This window comes from Echeneis naucrates, chromosome 20 (assembly GCF_900963305.1).
Source record: "Echeneis naucrates chromosome 20, fEcheNa1.1, whole genome shotgun sequence".
NCBI lineage: Eukaryota > Metazoa > Chordata > Actinopteri > Carangiformes > Echeneidae > Echeneis > Echeneis naucrates.
This window is the reverse complement of record NC_042530.1, coordinates 1,122,890-1,147,812: the sequence shown is the minus strand read 5'-3', so window position 1 is coordinate 1,147,812 and position 24,923 is coordinate 1,122,890. Positions and strand designations below refer to the sequence as shown.

Below are 24,923 nucleotides of genomic sequence, written 5' to 3'. Positions count from 1 at the left end.
GTTCTTCGCTTCTACAACGAGACGATTAGTTTGTTTGTGTCATTAGATCTTTGCCATATTTCAGTTCTGTGCTGTTTTATCAACGATTACTGTCATGAAACTTGAAGCTCAGACACTGACGGAGGCCGAAGGTCAGTTCCGGCAGGACGGAGCTGAAATCTGCATCCAGCTTGTCGTTAGTTGATTTTGTCACTTCCAGGATGCAGCTTCACAGAATTTAGCCGACTCTTTTATTGTGATTTCACTTTTCAAACATCTAAACTGCAGCAGATTTAGTGTGAAATCTGGATTTTTTCTCTGCTCGTCTCAGCAGGTTTCATTTTTGAAGTTTTGGCAGATTGGGAATAAAGTGTATTAAATGTCATCCAGTCCCCAAACTTCCCCTTCAACATACACTAGATTTCAGAACTTAGCAGCTTTCATCATGTCCACGTTGATTCTCGGTGGATCAGCATTTTATTCTGGTCTCAGGTCCGTCAGAGTCCGACTCATTGAGGTCTGATGAAGCTCGACGTGTCATTTCAAACAGGCTGCACGACGAACGACTGACAGCTGCTGTGTGCTCAGAAGACGCCGACGCACCGCTCGCTCAGCTGTCAGCGCTCCCATCCTCAACCCGGAAACCATGTCGGCCTCAAGTTCAGCCCTCCACTCCTGATCTGAAGGAAACTGAAGGCTCACGCCAGATTCTTCATATTTTTGTCATCGTTCGCTGAAAAGACGCCAGTTTTGATTAACCGCAGCAACAGGTGAAGTCAAATGACAGATCAAATTCACAGTCTGTAATTTTGGTTAGTATTTTATTCTAAATTCAACTGGTCGTGTTCCTCCAGCGCTGAGGTCAGAAATATTCCACTGAAGCTGGAAATCTTTCTTATCAAATCACGACAGGCTGAAGGACGGAAATTGCTGCTCTTAGATATCTGATTGGTTTTTATTCGCCAATAAAATCTGAGGACTCGCCATGAAACTGTCATACGACCTGTGATTCGAGGATTCAGAAGACGTGGACTGTTTTCCACAGAATGAGACAGACCAGGTGTCAGCGTGACCATAAAACTGCGACAGTTTACAGCTAATAAAGTTTGGTTTAATGACTGCAGGTTTATGAGCTACATCATCATCATCATCATCTGAACCTGCTTTTTTATTACTGCTGAATCCATCCATTGATTCATGTCACATGATGTACAACTTTTAATCTAAATTCTTCTGGACTCTGGAGATTTAAAAACTTGTAATTCCTCTCACGGAAAAAACTATGAAATAGAAAATATAAAAACTAATATAGATAAATAGACAACACATGTAGCTCAATTTCTAATCATAAAACAGAGAAAAGCAGCTGAAACTGTAGATGAATCAGTTTATCAGCTATTAACCTGTTTAAGCTTCAAGTCTCTCAGATTTGAGATAAATCTTCTGCACTGATTCATTAATCAAAGACGATTCGGCAGCGACGTGTTTGAGGACAGAAGAAATGAAACCGCAGTGACCTGAGAAAGACCCAAAACTGAACAGGGACATGTGGAGGTGGAGATACCAAAAACAACATGCAGCAGAGGGAGAAAACGTGGCGTTGGATTCAGATTAAAGATGCGTCAGCCGAATCTTTGACTCCTTCCACTGATCCTGCTCGGCCTCAGTTAAAGAAGGAACGGCAAAATCACCAGGGGACATTAAACGCACCAGGGATGAAAAAAAAAAAGGTAGAACCCCACCTCCATCCCATCATGAAGCTTTAAAGGGTACGAGTAGTTTGGGGACTGTTGGAGTTCTCATCACTGAAGTCCAACGACAGAAAGTCTCTGCATGAGAGAAATGCTGCGACGGCGCCTGAACACCCGGAGGTGGCGGTCACATGGCGTGATTTAGGCCGCCGAGTTCATTTCATGAACAGATGGATCTTCTTCTTCAGAGACCAGGACTTCGACCCCCATATCGACGCCTCGGGTTCATTAGGCCGCGTCTCGCCACAGGACGTCCCCCGGATCAGAATACTTCCTGAACATCCTCAGGGTAAAGAAACACCTGAGAGCTGACGTGATGAGTCTGTTCAATGAGGACGTACAGATATCTGTTTGGATTAGCTGAGTTCAATTCACGTTTTGGTTCATCAAACATAAAATTAGCTGTCGGTCAGTTCTTTTCCTGGAAAAGTCTCCAACAGACTTTCTCCATTTGCTCTTTAAAGACCGTCTGTGATCCAAGACATCGGACACATCCAGACCGTGCTGCAGATTTCTCTCCAACAGGTGGATCCTTCTGAGATTCAAACTGTCGGTAAAAACGCTGCACCTTTATAGTAATTCACCTCTGTTAACGGAGAAAAAAGCGGCCTTGAAAGTGCAGGGGCTTGTGGGTAAAGAATGTCATGTTGTCAGGGTGACAGGGAAGAGGAGACAGCAGTAAGGGTGAGAACAGCCGACCACGAAGGACCAGATCTTCGTAGAGCTTTGTGCGGTCACTGTGGCCTTCAACTTTGACTTTGGACCACCAAACTCTGATCAGTTCATCCTCGAGTAGCGACGAGTGTTTTTACCAAAATGGAAAGAGGTCAGAGGAACGTTACTGACAAAAGTCATCCATCTTCAGCATCTCAGATGTGACGATTCGCTGCCGCTGTCTCTGAAGTCTGTTTCCTTTGTTTTCGTTAATCAAATGTCAAAAAACGTCAACGTCTCTCTGATCGTCACCGGGGCAACAAAAAGAGGACGTACGGGGGGCATGTTCAGCTAAAGACAGGAAATGAGTAGATTTGCTGCCTGTCTGTGGAACTGCAGGTGATAATTATCTGTATTGTCAAACAATCTGCAGATTTATTTCCTTCAAACGTCCAAAAGGCCCAAAAGGACGGCGAAACAAAAGAAAAAGAATCAACACGTTGCGGCTGTGTTTGTCGCCATTCTGGGTTAAGCCTCTTTAGCTCTTATTTTGTGATGACCACACACACAGCAGACACTTTCCCGCCCACAGACTCACAAACACTCGTCAATCACACAATCAGGAGGCCTGTCAGATTTGATCCGACTGTCTAAACACACAAAAACAGACACACACCTGAGTGTTTGACACTGTTCGCCTTCCTCTCACTGTTTCCACCATTAATAAGATCTGCCAGCTGCAGGTTCTGCTCTGATAAACACTGGAAGGCCTGAGAGAGAGAGAGAGTGTGTGTGTGTGTGTGTGTGTGTGTCACTGCAGTGGGAGGAAATAAAGGCTTTTCTGAATGATGAGGCCGATCAGAGGCAAACAGCTCCGTCTGATGTGATTAAAGCTGCAGATCGAACGTGAAATTAAAAGTAAGACACGAGCAAAAAATGAGCGAAAACCAGAAACCAGCTCGGATTTCTCTTCACCGCAACACAACTCGGGTTCACTGTGACTGAGTGCAGTCACACAAATCTCTGCTGTACATCACAACACCCACAACAAACGGACATGTGTGGCTCCGATCCAGCCTCAGTCCTTTCCCCTCACAGCAAAAGGCCCGTATGAATAAAATATGCCCCCCCTCCATTATATAAGGCCACAAACGTGCTGAAACAACAGCCGGCTCAACAGTCCAGAGTGATGCTGCATCTGTGAGGAGAGGATGGAGGGAAATATTCCCCTTCTTCATCATCATCATCATCATCCTCAGCTGCTCTGCAGGCCCACCAACAGAGGCAGGAGGGGCAGAGATCAGGGGCATCTACAGCCAGAACTGCCCCCTCTGAGCTGCTGCTGCTGCTGCTGCTGTCATGCAGCGTTGCATCGCAATGCTATTATTACACACACACACACACACACACACACACACACACACACACACAGGTATGGTTGTGTCAACATCTCAAGGTCACACAGCGGCTGTTTTCGGTTTAACGTGTTGTTGTTTTAATACGGAGACAAAGAGGCCGAGTCCCGCAGTGAGTCCCCCCGCTCTGCCCTCACCCTTCCCGGCTGCACGGAGCCCGAGCAGGCCGGTCTCTGGCTGACAAACATCTGGATGGGAGGAGCGGCAGAGGCGGAGGGGGGGGGGGGGGGGGGGGGGTGGATTCCGTTAGTCGGTGATGATGATGATGATGATGGTGGTGGTGGTGGTGGTGGTGGTGGTGGTGGTGGTGGTGCCGGTCTTACCCTCTGACAGCTCCAGCTCCAGCTCCGCCAGCCGGGCTCGGATCTCCAGCGGGATCGGTGACGCCTCTCGGTCCGCCATTCGGCTCGTACCGTGAAAACAGCTCCCGGTCCGGCTGCAGCTGCTCCCTCCTCCTCCTCCTCCTCCGGAGAGCTTCTTCCTCGGCGGCCCCTCCTCGGCGGAGGCGCCTGAAGGCTGCGGGGCGTCGCGGGAGAACAAAGAGGGGACTGCGGGGCTCGTCCTAACGGGGCCGGCGGCCACGACGCCCGGCTCCTGGAATCGGCGGCTCCCCGGCGGCTCGGTCGGTCGTGTCCGCTGGCTGCGGTGGTCGTGGTGGAGGGATGATGATGATGGTGGTGATGATGAAGCTCCGAGTCAGCTCCGCCGTTTGCAGCTTCTCTCCACCGCTGTCACGTGACTCCACCGGGGGGGGGGGGGGGGGGAGTCACCGGGAGGGGGCGCACCGGAGAACCGGCCCCAATCCGTTTACACAATAAACACAATGAAGTGTTTTAAAATGAACAGCTGAAGTTAAAGTCTGATGATTTACAGCTGACTGTTTCTGACACAAACACAAACAGGTCCAACAACAACAACAACAAAAACCAACCATTCATATTTGTATCTGTAAACTATTAAAATGGACACTTTAGCAGTTACAATCTATTTGTTTCTGCTTTCGACTGTAATAAATAATGAGAATATTAAAAATCATCAGTCAAAGAAAAACCATTTGATTTTTAAAAGTGAAACCTTCTTCAGCATTGATCAGGATCTGGTCTATATATCCAAAACAAACATTTAAATCTTAAACATCATTTCATTTACAGTGAAAAAAGAAGATATTAATTCACCCGGTGCAGATCAGTTTAAAGAAGTCCTGGATTTGTTTTAAAGTGTTACACACCTGCTGTCGTCTATGCTGCTTTTTAATGCAGCCATTCTTTATTCAACCTCTACGGATTAACGGGATTAATATTTAAGGTCAAGCAGCCTTTAATTAAGTTCAGTGTGACTGAACAAGCCAAACAGGGCCGGGACACATAAGTGAGCTGTTTCATTAGTATTATTCATCCCATTCATTAGTCCGATAGTCGCCCAAGAATCTAATCATCCTCATTGTAAACAAGTGGAGGGGCCACAGAACAGAGCCTGAAGTTAGGCCGGGATTCAGCCTCCATCTGCTGGTAAGAAGGAGGAACCACCACCAGCTTCAATGAGAAATAGAAAAATCACTGATTCAGATTTGCATTCACAACATAAAGTCAGTCTCGCAGTTGTAACCTCAAAGGCACTTTAATATTTTTCCAGTATTATGTACATCTGTACAGACAAAGTAACACGTGCCACAACCACATCTGTTCGTTCTCCATGGCAACTGCTTTACATTTAAAACTTTACATTTTCAACAGAACACTGGATTCAATACAATCAAATTCAACTTCTCTGTGCTCAAACAGGACTCGCTCACTAACTCCCCCTCTGACGGGACGACCTCTGTGGGGAAAAACACAGAGACACATCCAGCAGACTGTCCACACAAAAGCACTCCGATCTAACGTAAATTAAAATGTGATGTTAAATTAAATTCTAAAAAGGAAAAGACAAATCATGCAGAGATAAAGAATTGGATTTCAGGCTGGCAAGATCAGATGAATACTGAGGTGTGACCCCCCAGTACTCACTAACACACACTGGACCTCTGAAATGGAGACATACTGTGAGTGGCACCAACATTTCGAGGAAAAGCTTCACAAGTCTGCAGACCGAAATAAAAACCACCACAACCACTTCAGGCTCCTGGTGGAACATCCTGTACAGAGAGGACCGACACAGACAGGAAAGAAGCGCCGTGCCATCAGAAACCCCAGACGAAACCAAAATGGAACTGACCCGAACCACAAACCAAGAAATAAAACTGACCTCAAGTGGCACATCCACATCCAGACTCTTCCCAGCCTCCTGGCTGAACCCCCCCCCACAGTGTTTAACAGGGTCGGTTTAAAGACGACAGACGTAAACATGCAAACTGTTTGTACAATAATACAGTTCGGTTCATATTTATACTTCAGCCCCACAGAACCAAAGGGGGGAAAAGAAAAAAAAAAAAAAATCATCGGCGTCATTTTTTTCATCCTATATGATCACCGTGGTAACACAGCTGGAGTCGGAGGCGGGGCCTGGATACGGTGGGATGATGGACTCTGGCTCAGAGGGGGCGTGGTCAGCCGATGCTCTCTGACAGATCTCGGCGTAGCTTGGCCTTTTGGACTCCTGTCCAATCACAGCACAGGTTGGTCAGTCCAACACAGTATTTACCTGTCGGGGCGTCACTGTATGTGGCCCGGAGACATCTACTCAAAACACACTGACACACTCAAGAAGAGTCAGGATTTTAGGGGTGAAATTCACACGTTTGTGCTGCAGGGACTCTTTGAGTTGACCACTAAGCATCGACTGATTTAACGATCATCATGATGTGCCTGATATCGTATAATGTCTTACTGTGATCGGTTCCTCTGGGAACAGTTCGGCCTCAGTAGACGTCTCTGAACTCTCCTTCACCTTCCTGTGGAGACGAGAAAATCTGAGTGCACACGGCTCCACCATAACCGCTGCCATGACAACGGAACAATATATCACATATTTCAATAGAAAATGTTATGAGTAACCATGAAACACCCTTCTCCTGTGTGGGGAAACTTACTGCTCTGAGTCTGACTGAGTCTCTGGTAGAATCTCCGGTGGACTCCAGCTGCTGCCTTTGGCCGGAGCCTGTGAGGATCAGAAGACAGATCAGCCATCAGTCAACATGGATCTGTGTGTGTCTGCAGCTTTACACTCTGGGTTTGTTACTTTGATGAGCATGAGACTCAGATGAACCATGTTTGTGTCGCACAGAAAGAGAAACTTGGTTACCTTGGCATTAGCTGCAGGTACGGTTGCCATGGCAGCGTTCGCCGGAATAAGAGGAGGGAAGCTCGTGAGCCCGAGCTCAGGAGGAGGAGACGGCTGACGAGGAGGTGACTGACTAGATGGATTCTACACAAACACACACAGTAAATGCACAATTCTGACAAAACTTCACAAACCCTGCTGGTGTTCCACTTACATGACTGTCTGATGACGACTCTGCTCCTCTGGCTCCTCCTCTCCTCCTGAAGTTTCCTCTCCTTCAGTGCAGAGAAACAGAGCAGTGATGTTACCTGCATTAAAACGTCTAAACCTCATGTTCTCCAGATGTGTAGGAGCAGATATGAACCCTAAAACTCACTGCCTCCACTGGAACTACACCAAGGTGTTGACAATCAACTATAACTCACTTCCTAAAATCCAGCAGTTCCCTTTTTCTGTCTTCTTTACTGTCTTCTGTGATTTGTTGGTTCTGCTGTTTCCTTCTGTATTTTATTCAGTGACAGTCTGGACTAAAAACCATCATCAGCTTTTTCTAACCTCTCTGACACCAGAAATGATAAATAAACTATTTTTCTGTTGGTCTGAGGATTTATTCTGCCTGAGTTCCAGGACAACAGAGATTTTCTTTGACTTCATGCTGACAGGTTTTGGTTTGATTGTAATAAACGAGTGCAAACAGGAAATAAACCAGAAGTATTGTTAATTATGTTGATTCTGAAGGACTATGATGGACTGAAGAGTTAGTCATATGGACAGCCAGCTTCTTACCTCCCTCGCTCAGAGGTGGGTGACACCACCGCTTTGTTGGGCTCCGCCCTTCCACCTCTGGTTTGGCGCCACGTGTTGCCCCGCGACCGCCCTCGACCTGGCTTCATCACAGCAGAAGAGCGCTCTACTGATGTTTGCTCAGAGTGTGAGGAGTCGTTCTGAGGGAGCTGCCAACGGTCTCCAGAGTTTGACCACCTCGAGCCTCTCCTGGAAGACATTATTGACCAAACAGCACATTGGTCAGCAGCTGTTCACTCTGACACAGAGACATACAACAAGGACTACAACAAGTTTCTTTCTAATAACATTCATGCTAACAACTTCAGACACAAAAGAGAATGACAAGTAGCTACCTTGGTCTTTGTGGGTTGTGAGGTTTGAAGTTTGAAGCTGCTGTGAATCCATTCATGAAGTCATTCAGCGATGGAGGCTACGGGCAAACAACAAGCTTGATGACAACTAAATCACACAAACCACAGAGTTGTACTGCTCACACATTCAGTGAGCCACAACTGAAAGAAAAGGAAAAGGAATGCTGCAATGGTGATGTAAAAAGAAGGCACGTTCCTGGTTCAACATCAAAGTCCTCACCTCACCACATTCCTGGTATCCTGGAGCAGCTGACAGCCACATCTCATTGGTGAGCTCGTACAGCTGCTGTGCTGGGATGTGGGGGGGGCAGGGCTGCTGGTAGGAGGTCGGGGGAAAGTAGGAGCTGTAATGGTTGCTGCACTGGTCCAGCTGGGTGGGCCTGTAACCATTCTTTGGCGCATATGAGGTGACCGCCATGGTTTTGGCTTTTATCCTCACCATCAATGGCTTTCCCTGAAACACCCGGACTTCTTCTCTGAGGTACTTGTAGGCCTGAACATGTGCACAGGTTTGGAGTCAGGAGTCATCACCTGAATTATTTTGTTTTCAGTTCACATAAGCTACAGCTTGGTGGCTGTTCTGTTGTTATTACCTGCTGTGCCTCTGCTTCAGATTTGAAGGTGACGAACCAGTTATCGTTACTTACAAACTCACAGCTCAGGAACTTGGGCAGGTTGTCACTGTCAAAGAGAGCCTCCACCTCCTGTGACAGAAAAGACACATTGACACGGTCACCAGCTCAACTACAAAGACACTTATTGACTGAGAGTGTCTGAATCTATCACAGTGACAGCGATCAGTGCCAAGGTATATGAGGATGTGAGGAAATGATTTGATCTGAGTATCGGGTAAATATTTATTTGATCCAGAGCTGATGTCAGGGGAGGATCCTTGCCTCACGAGGTGTGGTGTCGGGGATCTCTCGAAGGATGATAACACATCGACTCTGTCTGGGCCGAACCTTCTCTCCACATGGAGCCACCTGGACCAGCGGCAGGGCTAATGTCCAATCAGAAAACAGGACAATGTTTCACAGTCTACTTGAACGGAAATGTGAGCCTGTTAGTGTTTTTAAACACTGACTTCTCAGGATGTCAGAGATGAGCTCCAGGTCTGTGCTGAGATTCTTGATCTTGTCCAGGCTGGCCAGAGTTGAGATGGGAATGTACTGGTCACTGTCCATCTGAGATGTAAGATACAGGTCACTGCCAAGGTGCTCCCTGTGGAGAGACAGGATCTGATAAGAATAATCCTCTATAGAAGAACGTTGGGAGAAGTTATCAAAGCTTATGTGATGGTGAACATGTTGCCCAAAACATCAAAATATCAAAATGAAGTAAATTCATTTCCTAACAAAAACAAAGAAATGTGTTAATAACCAGAACTGTAAACTGGTGTTTCTACTGAAATCAGAGAGGTGATGTGTTGCGGGTTGTGACCTGGTCAGACAAGACTCCAAAACTGTCCTCAGCTCTTCTCTGGTTTCATCTGGCACCAAAGGAGGAGTGGTTGCTTTATATAAAACAAACAAACAGTGGTATCACTGGGTTGCAACAAACAATCGGAGAGAAAACATGAGTCAGATTCATACCCATGACAGGTGAGTCACAGGACTCTCCGTTAACGGCAGGCGTTTCAGCAGTCAGAGTCTGGTACTCCTGTGTGCTCGGATCGGCACCAGCCTCGTCCAGGCCCATGTTCTCCGGCTGGAACTCCGGGACATAGCCTTAAAATCAGAACCACAGCATCTTATCACCACAGCAAAGCGGCATGACGGCAGCTCGGTTTGAAACACTCTGGAATGAGTCAACATCAGAACTTTGTACATCAATTTTAGCTTTGGGGTCCAGTTAAAGGTGACATCAGCCTACCTTCATTACTGCTCAGATCATCGGAGAACTGAAGCCATGGCTGCTGATCCTGGGGGTAGGCGGTGCCAGAGATGTCAAAGTTAACGTTGTGATTGGTCCATACCTCAGCGTGAGGGTTAAGGCTGGGAGCAGCAGCGGGTTCCTAAAATCAAGACACAAAAGGACCCAGTATTACTACCAGTGTTTTAATCTAATTCTCAAAACATTCAGACAGTGGCAGGGACATCTTTAACCTCTGACCTTTGTGCATGACTGAATGAACGGTATCATTGGGCGAGGCACTCAGAGGCTTGCTTTCCTCACAGAATCACATGAAAACTGTTACCATGTTTTAAGAGTGAGCACTTACGGCCTGAGAGCAGTCTGTGTGCCAGTCCCACACACAGGATCCCTGAGGCATCACAGTGCTGTAGGGGTAAGCTCCCAGCAGAGCCATGGAGGGCTGGAGCTCTGAGACTGAGGCTGGGACCAGCTCTGCCTCAGAGCCCATCTTAATCTCACTCTGGCTGGGCTCGGCCAGAGACGCGCCCTGAGCCCAGCCCTTGCAGCTCTCCTCCAGGCCCAGCTTGATCCAGGGATCGGGATAAAGGCGGCAAACCGAGGAGTCAGCTTCCTCTCCCAGCAGCTCGGACACCATGTCCCTCATCCCTCCATCTCTCTCTCCGTCCTCAGCAGCTGATGGCAGTTCGTGACCCGGAAAGTGAATTTCATAAGATGGAGTCGAGGCATAAGCGTCAATCTGACCAGGGTCCACTGTGATCCTGGTGTGGCCCTCATCGCGGTCCAGAAAGGAAGTTCTGTCAGTACGGGCCTCTGAGATACTGGGGGATTGTAGAAGACCACCTCTGTCTCGTGCGGGCTGCACCTCCTGGGACATTTCCGCCTCGTTATTTCCCTGCAGGTGAATTTCATGCGATGACTCCACAGGTTGAGTTGAGCAGTCAGCAGCGTCTTGAGGATCGTCACGGTCAGAGCAAACACTGGAGGTAAATACCTGAGGGGGCTCAGAGGATGTCTGAGGACCGTGGGACTGTTGTGTCAAATCATCTGCAGATTTATGCTGAATTTGCATTGAGAGGGGGCAAATCTGAGTCAGAGCAACTGTCTCTAGTTGTTGTTCTTCACACTCACACATCAGGACAGCAGGGAAACTGTCCTGGACCTGTTCAAAGGGAGGTGGAGTGGAGGTAACAGGACACAGCTGTGTGGGAGGACTGAGACTCGAGTCCTCGGAGTGAAGCGTGATGGTTGTCTTTACACATGTGGAGTCGTCACAGCGCTCGGTCAACACGTCACATTTTTTATCACTTGTCTCGAGGTGTGAGGTGGTTTGACCTGTTTCAGTTAGATCGACAACTTCGTCACCCTCAAACAGTTTGCTGCTCTGATTTAATTCTTGGAATTTTTTGGCTGCCTGTCTGTCATCTTCACTCATGAGGACATCTGGGAAAAGCTCCTCAGAGCCAGAAACCACCTTATCTCCCGTTTTCACATCAGAGCTGTCAACCTGTTTGTCACAGGAATCAAACCTGGTGTCTCTATCCTCAGATCCAGGAAACAGAGGCTCAGGATCTTGATTAACAGTCTTGACGCTGCCCAATTCAACCGTTGGATCATTTGAATTAACATCTACTGTGTCCAATGTGGTGGAGTCCCTTTGCTGCGTTGTGGTTTTGATGAAATCTGGGAATGGAATCAGACTTGTGTGACAAGAGAAGGTGAGCAGTGACGAGACAGTGGAGACGTTAGACACTGATGACACCTCAGTTAGAGTTGTGTCTGTTGTGCTGCTGTGGACGCCATCGCCGCCATCACCGGCATCACCGGCATCACCGTGGCTTCTGCAGGGACCAACGGGGATGGCCTGGGTCTGCAGTCGGGTTTTATCCATCTCAACGAGTGCTTCACCGAGAGCCAAAGAATCATCCTCCTCCTTGTGAAATAGTGTGAGATCAAGCTTTGAAGGAGAGGGGCTCTGACGGGACGTTTGTGGATCAGGAGATTCAGGTTCTGGTTCTAAACTTTGAATGTGCTTCTCTGTGATGAGAACAGACTCAGATAAACGATCCTCCAGAGGAATTAAGTAAGAAAGCAGACTGCGATCAAGTTCTTCAGCCTTTGTTTCCTCTGGGGCATTGTGGAGTGCGTCTGCCCTTCCGTGGTCGTCCATGTGAATCCTCTGCTGCTCTGTAGCTGTCATCTCCTCTGACTGCCCCCCAGTCGGACTGTCCACACGTGCTCTCACCAGGTCATCCTTCACTTCCTCTGGATCCTTTGCAGCCATCTGACAGCTCAAATCTTTGGGCTGAGTGCTGTGAGACGTGGACACCTCGCTGTTTATTTGACAGCTGGCTGGTGGCAGCAGATCAGGCAGCTGTGGAGAAACGGCAGGAGATGAGATGGTCTGTTCTTCTGAGTGTGTGTGTGACTGAAGAGGAGACTGTTCAGCTACATGTGACTGGCTGGTCATTTTAGATTCTGTGACATGTGTGTTGTCACGGGCTGTAGATGCCTCTCCGTTAGATTGACAGGGGGCCGGAGAATCCAGTATGTCGGGCAGAGCAGCTGTTTCTGCCTCAGCTGTGAGCAGTGACCGTGTTGCTCCAGCTGTTTGGGACTGACTGTGATCGTGGTCATGTTCAAGGTCATCGTCGTCAATTGAACATATGCTGTAGAAGCTCTGGGTCCTAGTTTGCAAACTTTGACACAGAGTTGTGACAACAGAGACTTGTGCGCCCATGTCATCCTTGTGCTCGGCTTCAGGGGCATCCTGCTGCCCCCCCTGACACAGACTGACAGCAGGGGGTAACCTGGAGGGCGATGACCAGGAGGTTGTTGGTTTGTGCTGCTTGTGGTCCTCTGGGATCTGACTGAACCATAAAGCCCTGAGTGTAGCGTTGTCCAGGATCTTTTGTCTGACTGGAATCTGTGTGGGCCCGTCCATATAGGGATCCGGTTCAGAGCTGGGCTGGGCAGTGTGTACCACACCTTCCTCTGTATCCGTGTTTGTATGTGCGTTTGTGCTGGTTGTGATAATAATAGCCTCCTCCTCATGAGAGCTTGCTGGTTTAAGGTCCCTCTCAGCCCATGTGGAGTCGTCCCTGTTGAGCACAGCCGCCTTGGTACAAACTTCATTGTCCAGTTCTGGGTTTGTTTCCTCATCTTCCAGAGGCTTCCTCGGGGCCCAATCGTCCAGCGCACATGTCTTCCCTTCCTCTAAGCACACATGCTGAGCTACAGCCTCAGCGTGCTGCTTGACCCGCTCTGTCACCTCGTTCAGACCATCGTGGAGCGGGGGCTGTAACAGACTGCTGGTCTCAGTTAGGCCGGGGTTGAGCTCCTTACTAAAGCAGCAGCCCATGTTCACGGCCTACAGTGGGAATAAATCTAAAGACTATGGCCACATACACCGAGAGCCTACGATACCAGACTAAATCATGAGCAGTTCCTCACGATGGCTCAGCCACATGCAGAAAGAGAAAAGACCCTCTACTTCCCCCTGCTTCACCCCCTCCCTCTCTGCCCCCCTTTTCCCCTCCCCTGCCCAGAATAGCAAAAGTGAAGGAGCTCACATGTCCCTGCCACTCAGAAGAGGGATACACACCACTTTATGTGGGTGTGTGTTTGCGTACGAATGCATGTGGAAGACCTAGTTAGGCTACGGTTTGAGAGGGTCAGCACATGGCCCAGCGACCACCAATCACAGAGCAGAGCTGCAGCGTTGTGCACTCCCCCCGCTCCCTCCAGTGCCACCATTCACCTCTTTCTCTCCCACTGATACCTTTCAGTTCCACTTACATCACTTGGGCTTTCACGTCTTTCACCCCCACCCCCCACACACAACGGTCAGTCACATTATTCTGTCTTTGTGAGTTGGTTGAAGATGAGAAACGCTGCCCTCGAGGTGAGCGAAGAGCAGAGCAGGTAAATTATGTTTGTGTTAAATGAAACATTTTCATGGACAGAATGTGTATGTTTGTGCAGCCATTTAAGGAGAGAGGTCGTGTGTTTGTGAGGATATGACTGTGTTCCGTTTCTGTATTCAGGCTCCATAAATAAAGATAACTTTCTCCAAACAGAATTTGACTTCCACAGCTGGAAGCAAAGTGATTGTCCAGATGTGTGACTGTGTGTGAGCAGTGTGGTGATCCAGTACCTGGTAGTAGTAGTAGTACCCAGGACCTGGAGCTCCGAGCGTTAACTGCGCCTGTAGATCAGCTGGATACAGAGGATTCTGCTCTGACGTCATGTGACTTGGGCTGGTGAGTAATTGTGCAGGACGAGTGCTGCTGATGATGGTCACCACGGAGACTGACGGGGCAGAGATGGCAGGAAATGAGTCACAACACCGGCTGGCGTGTTGTTGGCCAAACCACAACAATTAGATTACTCTGAAGGGACAAGAGCTGCAGCACTGCTAAATAAAGGAGTCAAAATCAAAGACAATAACACAGCTTCAAACGTTTCACTTTAGTGTTTTAAAATTTTTTACCCAGACATTTTATTCATGTGACAATAAATCAAAAATAAAGTCATCAGATGAACTGATCATAAACATAATCATTTGTTTTTGTCCCAGTTTATCTCATTCACAGAGGATCAAGAGAAACTGAGCTGAATGAATTAATTTATGGAATATATCAACAACGAAAAGACCAACTAACAATTTTCATTTAGAAATTATATCTCACGTATCACGATGACTTCCCAAAGAAAATCCCAAAATGGAGAAAACACTGTTCAACAGAACGGTAAATAAATCAGAGTGAGACATCTAAACCTGAGACACAAATCTGACAAACTTCACATGAATCCAAATTAGTTTTGTCTTCAGTGTCTGTAAACACAAAGCAGACCTGCAGTTTTTTTAATGTTCACTTTGTATTGAAACTGATTCAGCTGTTTATTTTATTTAGTCCAAATAACAGAAACATGTTTTTAAATCCAACAGAGAATATAATCTAAAGATTCACACTGTTCCACTTTTCTCTGAATTAGGATTTTACATTTTATAAAAAAAAATTCAATAACATTTAAATGTAAATGTTGGAAAAATAAAAAACAAACGTTGACTTTCTGTTTTTTGTTGATGCTAACGGACTTTAACGTTGACAGCCTGCTAACGTTAGCTTCACAAAGCCAATTTAACCGATTTAACGTGAAAAGAAAACAGAAAATTATTAATTTTAGTTTAGTTTTAACACAAAAACAGCCCGAAATAAATCGGCTTGTTACCTGTCAGGGCGCTCCGGTGTGCTAATTTAAAACCAGCCTCCTTCCTGTTAGCTTGAAATAATGACAACAATAATAATAATAACAATAAGACTTAGAAATAAATCCGGAAAGCTAACCGAGCTGATGAACTCTTATCGCCCGCAGATTAGAGGAGACTTTCAGGAGAAATCCGCCGGCCGTTATGAGGCTAACGTCCGGGAGTCGAACAATCACAGCAACGGCTAACAGGCTAACAGGCTAACGGAGGGGGCTAATGCTAATGCTAATGCTAACGTCAAGTAGTTTTCCTCATTAAAAAAAAAAAAAAAAAGAGGCGGGCTCCTCCCCCAGGTAAGACTCACCTGTGTCCTCCCCAGGTAAGACTCAGGTAAGATATGACTGTAATATTCTGACTTTCTTTTATCTCATGACTTTATTTTCACATTATTTTGGCTTTATTCTCTTCGCCCAAATGCAAATTAACCATCTTAGTTTGTTTTTTAAATTAATTTCCTCCGGACAGTCGCTCATTTCAGGTTTTCTCTTCAGCATTCAGATCAAAATTCAGTGTCTCTTAAAATGTATGTGACTGAGCTCAATAAGTCTGATGAGGTCAGATGTGATTTTTATTTATTTTATTGTTATATATTTTGAGTTTATACTGAAAATTCAAACTGTATAAAACATCAGGTTATGAACTTTATTATTTATTTATTTTTTAAACCAGCACATGAAGTTAGTGGAACATTCTCTTGACCAAGATGAAAATGATATAAGAATTAAATAAAAGTACAGACATGAATAGGTCAGATCACACAATCAATCCAAAACAAAGGAATGTTTTAAAATAACATTTTCACTTTAATAAACTTAGTACTCCCCTCGGGCCAAGGAATTCACTATGAGTGTTTCGACAATAAGAAATAAACATTAAAAGTACAATAAAGTTAAGAAATGGGAGCCACGTGTAAAGACATTTAAAAAAAACGAATCAGAAGTTATTCCTTTCCATGTCGTCAGGGAGTAGTCAGGGAGCACTCCGTCAGGAGGCAGGAGCTGAATGAGTTTACGGGGCCTCGTGAAGTCCTCCCCAGTTGGGCCGGGTCTGGATCAGGAGTACAGGCTCCAGTAGATGGTGTTGAAGAGCAGGTAGGACAGCGGGAAGGCCAGGCGGGAGTACGAGTCAATCATGTAGCTGTTGCTGACCAGCAGGTCCACGTTTTCCCGAACTGAGCGCTGCCGGCGCAGGCGAGTCCCCTCTGTGGGCCGAATGTCCGGGGTTTGGGCCGGGGTGGTGAGAGGGTCAGAGGTCAGGGTGGGCGCCACCCGGGAGAACGGGGTCAGCTCAATGTCATCATCGTGGAAACAGCCGTCGAAGGCCATGGCCTGGCTGGCGTTGAAGGTGGACGGGATCTGAAAAGGCAGACAGATTCAGATGTAATTCCTCTGTTTGGCCATCAGGGTGGGCTGTAGTGCACAGTACGACTCCAGATAACTCCCATGATTCCCTGCCTGAGCAGTCAGTGTGGGGCTGACCTTCCACCTCTTCATCTTCCTCATCTCCTCCAGAGTGGTGCAGTAGTTCACCGCCGCGTACTCGATGACAGACAGGAAGACAAACAGGAAGCTGGTCCACAGGTAGATGTCCACCGCTTTCACATACGACACCTGGACAACAGAGACACACAATCAGGACTGATGATTCTGTCAGCACCCGGACAGTCTGTGGAGCTGAAGACAGCTGGTACCTGAGGCATGGAGGAGGACACTCCTGTGATGATGGTGGACATCGTGAGCACGGTGGTTATACCTGCAGGAAATATAATTAACCTCAACAACCAAACACCAAGAGTTTGGTCTCTTAACACCCCAAATCTGAAGGCCGGGTCTTACCCAGAGAGACGCGTGCAGGAACGGCCCTCCTGTCAATCCAGAAGGAGACCCAGGACAGAACGACCATCAGCATGGTGGGAAAATACGTCTGCAGCATGAAGAAGAAGATGTGTCTCCGCAGGATGAAGTTAATGAACAGACGATTGTACCAACCTGACGGAAAGAGACGAGGACTTCAGGCGGTACAAAGCTGAAATATATATCAAATTATCCACGAAAGTTGAGTACGTTCTCAGATTAAAGTTCGTTGTGTCCGTTGGTGAAACAGACCGGTGCTGCTGTAGAAGGCCAAACCACTGGAGGCCTGGAAATGTTCGATGAAGAACTGAGACAGAACGATTTCGTCCGTCCTCAGAGAGTCGTTCCCATTTTTCCAGTAAAGCATCAGGTCGTTCTCATTGTAGGCGTCTGCAGACAGAGAGAGGAAGCTGTCGCTGTTATGGCCACTTTATTAGGTACAGCTGTCCAAATTCATGTTGATGTAAATATCTAATCAGCCGATCACACGGCAGCCACTCTGCCAGTCTGATGTCTGAACACACAACCAGACCGGGTCGAACCGACGGCGAAGAAATTTCATGTCAACAGTAAATAAATAAGGAAAGTTTCTGTGTGTTGCATGTGTGAGTGTGTGTCTCACAGCTCTCCAGCTCCAGTGAACAGTTCTGTGTGTCCAGCGGGAAAGTGCTGAAGTCCATCGAACAGAAAGCCGTAACAGTGACCCTGAAGCACACACAGACACACACTATAACACAGCTCTCATGAAACATTCATCGTGTCCTACTCTAACCTTTACTCTGTTGCCATGGAAACCTGATCTTAACTTTTCTCCCTCTTCTGTCTCATTTTATGTAATTTTTCTATTTTCAGAAAAAACTGAAAAATAAAAGAATGATGCTCATTGGTCGTCTGCACTGCAGGTCCTTGTGACATCAGCGTCAGGCTTTGTTGCTAGGCAACATCAGCAGTTCGATTCCCGTCTTAAAGTTCCTGTTTATGTTGTAGTTATTGTCGTAGCCATGGCGACAGAAAAGCGCTTCTTCTAACCCAAATCACGTCCTTTTGTGAAATATTTTCTGAAATCTAACCAAATTATGGCCATTTTGATTGTTGCCATGGCAACTTGTAATGATGCTCTGCTCTCTGTATGGTCCGTGTGTTTGTTATTGTCACCATGACAACCAAAGTCTGCTGCACCCTCCGCCTCATTTCAGGCCTCCTGTTGGTCCACTCTGATCTCGGAATAAAATCGATGTTGGAAGTTTTCGTTGAACAAAAACCTTAAAGGTTGTGTTTGTCCTTTTGCTGAAGCTGGCTGAAGTCTGGACTCACAAGCAACATCTGGACGATGTGTTCATGAACCATGAAACCTCCGTTCCTGTTTCCACCCAGGAACTTCCTACCTGACGCTGTACAAGATGTTCCCGTCCGGGTAGACTCGCAGCATGATGTTCTCCATGGTGGTGTCGTGGATGAAGGAGCGTTTGGAGTGGACGAAGAAGACGTCAGGAACCCAAATCTTCTTCACCAGCCGAGAATCAAACGTCCGGCTCCGGTTGGTCCGAGATGGAAACGCCAGCCGCTCATCTTTCCAGTAGTGACGCAGGTAGAGAGTCATAGTGAAATCCTGAAAGAGAAACAAACTGATGTGAACTTGTAACATTTCTCACTTTGTTCCCTTTTACTTTGAAACATTAATAAAATTCATGAGTAAGAATTAGATCATCTTCAACTTTCATGGCCACATCCTGGAGACCTGGAAGTTAAAAACAACAAAATCAACAAAAACCTGATCTGGTCTCAGAGAAAACAGACATTCTTCTGTGCTGAGGAACGGACCAGATGCAGATTTTTGTTGTTCCAGTCCAGAATCCTGGGAAACCTGATCCTCATTACCATTAATCTGTCTCAGTTGGAGAGGCTGGCTGAGATGAAAGCAGAACCATGAGAGGTCACAAACCAGATGAAGGCTGAGAACAGGAAGTGTGATCGCCTTCAGTTCATTTTAGAAGCAGTCTGCAGATCCTTTACACAGAGCTAATAACTCAGTGTTTTAGTTCACATTTACTCGTTTCTACGAGTTGAAATCAAATTTGTGCCCCAAACAACAAAAACACAAAGCTGACCAAAGTGTGGTCCGTGACAGGTGACCTCCAGGTGAGTAAATGGCTGCTGAGCCGTTGTCATTTTAAATCAACTCGTATGTAAACGCTCCACAAAGAATGGGATTCGTGGCGTGTCCACTGTCACCAGGACAACATTGAGAGATCCAACGTCAATGTTGATTTACCAACAAGCTGAGAGAGAAATGGTTTCTCACCATGTTGACCTCTGAGATGCTGTCGATGCTTTCCACCTGCACGTCGATGCCGACGGGGATGGCTGCACCTGAAACAGCAACAGGGAGAAGTCGTAAATCAACAGTGTGAAACGTTTTCAAACCACCTGAAGGTGAAACTCAGACTCTCTTCATGCTCCATTTGCAGTTCAGAGTCTTTTTACAGCCAAACATGACACAGTATTTAAATATTTGGAATAAAAGGTGTGTGAAACACAATGTTGTGTCCCAGTTTCTTGTTTCAGCCCTCCAAACCATAATGTTGTCTAAACAATGTCCTGTTTGAGCTCGTTTGACCACTTAACCTCAACAACACGATCAGAGACACACACAGAGCAGAAACAGCTCACCAACTCAAACAAAACAAGCTTCAATCTGAAGTCAAACATGACTTGACGGGCCGTTTTGGTCCAGTCTGTGTCCAGCTGGGACGACGTCTCATGGTGGTGTCTTTCTTTACGAACAGTCTAATTTTAGCGTTCGTCCACCGCTGCAGACCAACAGGCTCATTCCTGCCTCCACCACAGACATCAGCTGGCTTCTACTTCAAACTGCCTCAGTGTTCAGATGATGAATATACATGTTTATGTGTTTTTACTCATTAAAAGAAGATTTCAAATGTTTTTCGGTAGAATTTAGAAGGTTGTTTTCACTGTGAAGGAACTGAAACTACACATTGTGTTTTTTTAAATTAGATGAAAATCGCACTTTGGTCTTTTGGTCTAAAACTAAACTAAACTAAGAAAGAAGGAGACAGAAAAGAATCAGACTGAACAATATTATAACAAAAATATATAAAAATAATTGAACCTAAAATGGACTTTGGTGTTCAACAGAAAATCCTTACATTTTTGTTTTCTGTGAAATCTGTTTCTAACGAAGTCACTGAGTCATCTTCATATTTCTGTTATTTGAATCATCTTCTGGTCTGTTTGAGACCTGCTGCTGGTTTAAACAGCTTAAGTTCCTGTTTTCACCCTCAAAGACAGTTAAAAACCAAAGTTTGTCTTCTTTAGCGTCTGTGTGTGTTTTTTGTGCGAAGCTGGATGTAAATTGCGTTAAATCCACTGGAACGTGTGCAGCAGCTCCACAGACACTTTATTTAATGAAGTCCATCTGACAGCCAGGACCAGGACCAGGACCAGGACCATAAAGCTCCCGTGGCCTTGGCTTTGTCTCCGGCTGCCTCATAAAAAAAACGCCAACGGTGTTGCAGACTCAACATTTAGGGTAACCACGGCAACATCCGGTGTTGGTGGGAAAAACCTGAGACTGAAGGTCGCTCGTCCCACCTCTCACTTCCCTGTCCTGGTTTCTGCCTTCAGGTCCACCCAGTTAGACCACGTTAAAGAGCTCGATGGACACACGTGTGCAGAATGAGGTCGAGTTCATCTGAGGCCAAGTTGGTTCTCCACATTTGTGTGATTCACTGTCGACAGAAAACTTTGTATATAAACTGACTCCATGTTTAGTTTCTGGGATTAAAGGTCTCAGGTCGCAGCTGCCACAGTCTTTTATTTTGAAGTGCTGAACTTCAGAGGAAGATATTTGTGGTTCAAGACCCAAAAAGCATCTCTTTTGTGTTTTATGTCTCCTCTCTGGGAACAACAGGTCAGAGAGCCAATCAGATGAGAGGATGGGATTCTCTCTCCTGATTGGCTGTTTTCTGAATAATCCCATAATAAAACAGAAGATTTGGGTCAAACACTTAATTAAGCCAAATACTGGAAGGTCTGACGGCGAGTCCAGGGGGGCTCAGGTTAGCTCCACCTTTAATTCACCAGACTACAGACCTGATGGATGGATGAATCATGAGCTCCAAGACGAACCAGGAAGCTGGATGTGTTCCTGCTCAGCAGGTTTGAGCCTGAGGGGGCCACATTTTTCTCGACTGTCATCATCCAGGACAGTAAAATCAGAGCTGCCGACTCTTCAACAATAACAACGAAAAAAAAAAATGCTGCATGTTGAACATTTTGTCCTGCTCGTCACCAAATCCAGCTCCGGCCTGATCAGATCCTCATATCTGATCAACCCTGCAGAATCACAGACAGCAAGATGCTGCAGACGTCCACAAGAACACATAAAAAACTATTTCAGTAAAAAATAACACACTCAGTCATAAAAAAAGAAAACAAAAAAATAACACATTCAATCTTTAATGTTACATTTCTGCTTTTTGGACTGAATTATTAAAGACCCCCTAACCCAAAAATTTTAAATGTGTAAAAATGCTCTGCTTTGACTATTTTTTCATTGAAATTGCTTTCCCACAAAAACTTTGTTTAAAAAAGCTCTCAAATAAGCTAAAAGCACGTCCACTATTTCCCCCTCATTGAAAAATCCAGGTTTTATGAATATTCATGAGTATGAAAATGCGTCAGACTTGTGCCCGCCCACCGCCGCTGCCTGATCTGGGTTGCTCGGTAACAGCAGTGCGCTGTCCAACCCCAGAAAAAACGCTGGAAGAGCATCATGCTTCAAGATGAGCTTCGTGGTGAAACCCATCCGTTTTTTTCTCCAGGTTCAAGAAGCAGCTGTCCTCAAAATGCCTGCTGCAGACCTGCGTTTTAGCCGGAATGTTTTCGGGGACATCATTCCAAAGAAATTGAAGCCATTTGTCCCGCAGTATGATCCTTTGGTAAAAGATGAAGGCTGGTATCACGATTAGCCTCTCCACACCCAGACACAGCAAGCGCTCGCCATCGCCGTCTGTTTTAGGTTGATCCCACATTCCAGTCTTTGCATATATTATGGAAATGAACTGGGGATGGGTTGATTTGTGACGTATGAAATCCAACTCAGGAGCTGAAAAACTGAATCCAACTTTTCAGATCTGGTTTTGAAACTGCATTTTAAAACCTAAAAGGCTCAGTTATGGCGCACTAGAGACTTCACAGCTGAAATGTAGCCGAACACAAACACTACGCAGACATGTTTTTGGTTCATGATGCAGCCTTAAGGTGGGGGCTTTGTTCCTGTTTCACCCCCCACCAGATTAAGGGGTCGCTCTCAGGGTGTCTTTTGGTCTTTTGGATCCAGGCCGACTCAGACCGGCCGCGTGGAACAGCAGCTACACACTGTAATGTAATGAAAACCCACACACACACACGTTAACCTTTAAAGGGCCATTCCAGTGGTTTCCATCTTAAATCCCACTTACTAGAAACAACGTATGTTTTACATCACAGCTGACCGTTTTGGAAGGACAGATTTGAACTATGGGATGTATCTGCTGCAGTTTTAAGCACTTTGGACTTAAAGGTTCAGTTCAGTTTGATCCTGGAGGAACATTTGAGGACGGGAACGAGTTTTTAGACTTCAGACTGGAAACTAAGACTCAGACTGCTTTTAAAAGTGGATTTGAACTCTGAAACGCTCATGAGCCTTCAACCTTCAACTAATAATCATCACTGGTCAGACTGTCAGATTGTATTGAAGTCTATGGGAAAACTCCCACAATTCTCCCTTAATTTATCAGCTCAGTCATTTTTTTCCTGATAAGTTAATGGTCTCAGTCTCTATTATATAACAGTAACAACAACAAAGAGGCCCAAGAGAAACAAGATCATTGGATCTGGACACTGGAACTTAAAGCGCAGGAGTCCAGACCTAAATAACAGAGAAATAATTTTACAAGGCAGAACCAACAGACTCATGAGTGACTCCAACGAAAATAACAATCAGAATCAGGATTGTTCACACAGTGAAGAGCAGTGCGGCCAAAACACACCAGTGTTTGCCGGCTCACCGCCTGGACGGGCCCTGCTGCAGACACCATTACAAGCTTTTGGCCTCCTGGCGTGATGTGGCGTTTATGGGGAGAGCTTTGTGTAGATTCATTTAAGTTAATGGTCTTCCTTTAAAGGTTAAAGGTCGACCTCCATGACGAGCCTTTAACATGTGCAACAAATGTCACATGGTGTATTTCTGGACTGGAATTCCTGGAGGGACCGGAGGAGGACGGGATGGTTTTGATTCTTCAGCTTCCTAACACACACACACACACACACACACACACACAGAGGAGCTATAGGCTGATCTGGAGCGGGAAGAGCAGAGAGTTCCCCCCATGTCGGTGTAAAATTATAGTGCGTGGCGACGCCGCAGGGCCGTGGGACAGACGGTGGTGCTTCTGTTGTCTCCACCCTGAATGACAAGCAGGACCGCAGAGACGCCAAACAGCCGTATAGATGGAGGCCAGGCGGAGATACGACTGTGACGAAGTACGCCTCAGTGGGGATTCAATTTAAAGCCACTCTCAGTATGTGGTGCTGATGATGATATATATTCATGCTGCAAAATCCAAAATTTGAACAGTTTAAAATCCAACAATGAGCTGATATGGTTGTAAGTCATCCATTCATTTATCAATTGGTCTAAAAAAAAAAGTTGTTAAACATCTTAAAAACCTGTGAAGAAACGACAGTAATCCACATAAAACCCAGAAAAACAGCTCAAACTCATCAAATGTTAAAATGTCAAGTTCATCTGAGGCCAAGTTGACTCTCCACGTTTGTGTGATTCACTGTTGACACAAAACTTTGTATATAAACTGACTCCATGTTTAGTTTCTGGGATTAAAGGTCTCAGGCCTCAGCGGCTAGTCTTTTATTTTGAAGTGCTAAACTTCAGAGAAAGACAACTGTGGTTTAAGACCCAAAATCATCTCATGGTCTTTAACGTCTCCTCTCTGGGAACAACAGGTGAGTCAGCTTGACTGCTTCGTTGTGACATCACAAAGTTCAGGACATCCTGACAGCTGATTTTAAGGTTTGGTTTCTGACTTTGAGCTTTTCTCTGCAGACTAATGCAGAACCCAGACCTGATCTAGAACCAAAACCAGATGGAGGTCTACCGTCAGACCGTCTGGACCTTTAAATCTTCAGACGGCGTGTTGATGTGTTGGCGTTATAAGGACACATTCCAGGCTCCTTAGTAACGGACTATTCCGGTTGTTTATCTGGGTAAAGTCATTTCCAGTAACTGACTCAACTCAACTTTGCTGTCGGCAGTTTGATGTCTGATAACCTCTGAGGCCGATTACGCAGATTTCACTAACACACCTTTTCCTGAAACAACGACCCCAAACGCAGTCTGGACCTCCAGAGGCAGGACTGTGGATTGCTGCATGATTCCTGTGTGTGTGTGTGTGTGTGTGTGTGTGTTGTGTGTGTGTCTGTCTGACAGTGGTGATCTTCACGTCAGACATCAGTTTGTTTCCCACCCCTCCATCTGCTCCAGACCTGGAATATAATCCAGATTAATGCACACGAATCCCCCAGACTCACACAATACCCAGACACACACACACACACTGGGGCACTCATAATATTGCAAACCCAACACAGACACACAATGGGATACACAATCACATTTGAGTGAGCACACAGAGTCCTACTGTATTTCAGATGCATTAATTCTCTCACAC

General features: G+C 46.1%; 3 protein-coding genes across 6 annotated transcripts in view; all 3 read right to left on the bottom strand.

Annotated features, from left to right (window-relative positions):
* Nucleotides 1-4,438, bottom strand: part of LOC115060682 (disco-interacting protein 2 homolog C-like) — a 30,654-nt gene extending 26,216 nt beyond the window's left edge. For all 4 annotated transcript variants that reach the window (XM_029528699.1, XM_029528701.1, XM_029528703.1 and 1 more), the window contains exon 1: nucleotides 4,123-4,438. In XM_029528699.1, coding sequence (XP_029384559.1) covers nucleotides 4,123-4,201 — 79 coding nt within the window. In that variant the 5' untranslated portion in view covers nucleotides 4,202-4,438. The remainder of the gene's footprint in view (nucleotides 1-4,122) is intronic.
* A 1,050-nt stretch (nucleotides 4,439-5,488) lies between these two features.
* On the bottom strand, nucleotides 5,489-13,489 carry LOC115061080 (uncharacterized). The gene is made up of 15 exons (XM_029529305.1): nucleotides 10,397-13,489; nucleotides 10,048-10,189; nucleotides 9,768-9,902; nucleotides 9,616-9,688; nucleotides 9,260-9,396; nucleotides 9,072-9,175; nucleotides 8,769-8,879; nucleotides 8,396-8,668; nucleotides 8,158-8,234; nucleotides 7,805-8,011; nucleotides 7,233-7,293; nucleotides 7,040-7,162; nucleotides 6,828-6,895; nucleotides 6,626-6,689; nucleotides 5,489-6,394 (listed from the first exon to the last, which is right to left on the bottom strand). Exons 1-15 carry the CDS (start codon nucleotides 13,406-13,408, stop codon nucleotides 6,257-6,259), a joined length of 4,725 nt encoding a protein of 1,574 aa, XP_029385165.1. The 5' UTR covers nucleotides 13,409-13,489; the 3' UTR covers nucleotides 5,489-6,256.
* Nucleotides 13,490-15,997: 2,508 nt separating this feature from the next.
* LOC115060794 (gamma-aminobutyric acid receptor subunit rho-3-like) overlaps nucleotides 15,998-24,923 on the bottom strand; it is a 13,209-nt gene continuing 4,283 nt past the window's right edge. Inside the window, exons 4-11 of the mRNA XM_029528894.1 lie at nucleotides 19,475-19,542; nucleotides 18,558-18,781; nucleotides 17,795-17,877; nucleotides 17,425-17,562; nucleotides 17,155-17,307; nucleotides 17,010-17,071; nucleotides 16,798-16,929; nucleotides 15,998-16,674 (exon numbers count right to left, since the gene is read on the bottom strand). Of these exons, the coding sequence (XP_029384754.1) occupies nucleotides 16,372-16,674; nucleotides 16,798-16,929; nucleotides 17,010-17,071; nucleotides 17,155-17,307; nucleotides 17,425-17,562; nucleotides 17,795-17,877; nucleotides 18,558-18,781; nucleotides 19,475-19,542 (1,163 nt within the window). The 3' untranslated portion in view covers nucleotides 15,998-16,371. The remainder of the gene's footprint in view (nucleotides 16,675-16,797; nucleotides 16,930-17,009; nucleotides 17,072-17,154; nucleotides 17,308-17,424; nucleotides 17,563-17,794; nucleotides 17,878-18,557; nucleotides 18,782-19,474; nucleotides 19,543-24,923) is intronic.

Coding starts and splice junctions, on each gene's coding strand:
- LOC115061080 (XM_029529305.1), bottom strand. CDS start 13,408: ATGGGCTGCTGCTTTAGTAAGGAGCTCAACCCCGGCCTAACTGAGACC. Junction 9,397..9,615: donor TTGGAGTCTTGTCTGACCAG/GTCACAACCCGC, acceptor GTCTCTCCACAG/GGAGCACCTTGGCAGTGACC. Junction 8,669..8,768: donor CTGAAGCAGAGGCACAGCAG/GTAATAACAACA, acceptor GCACATGTTCAG/GCCTACAAGTACCTCAGAGA.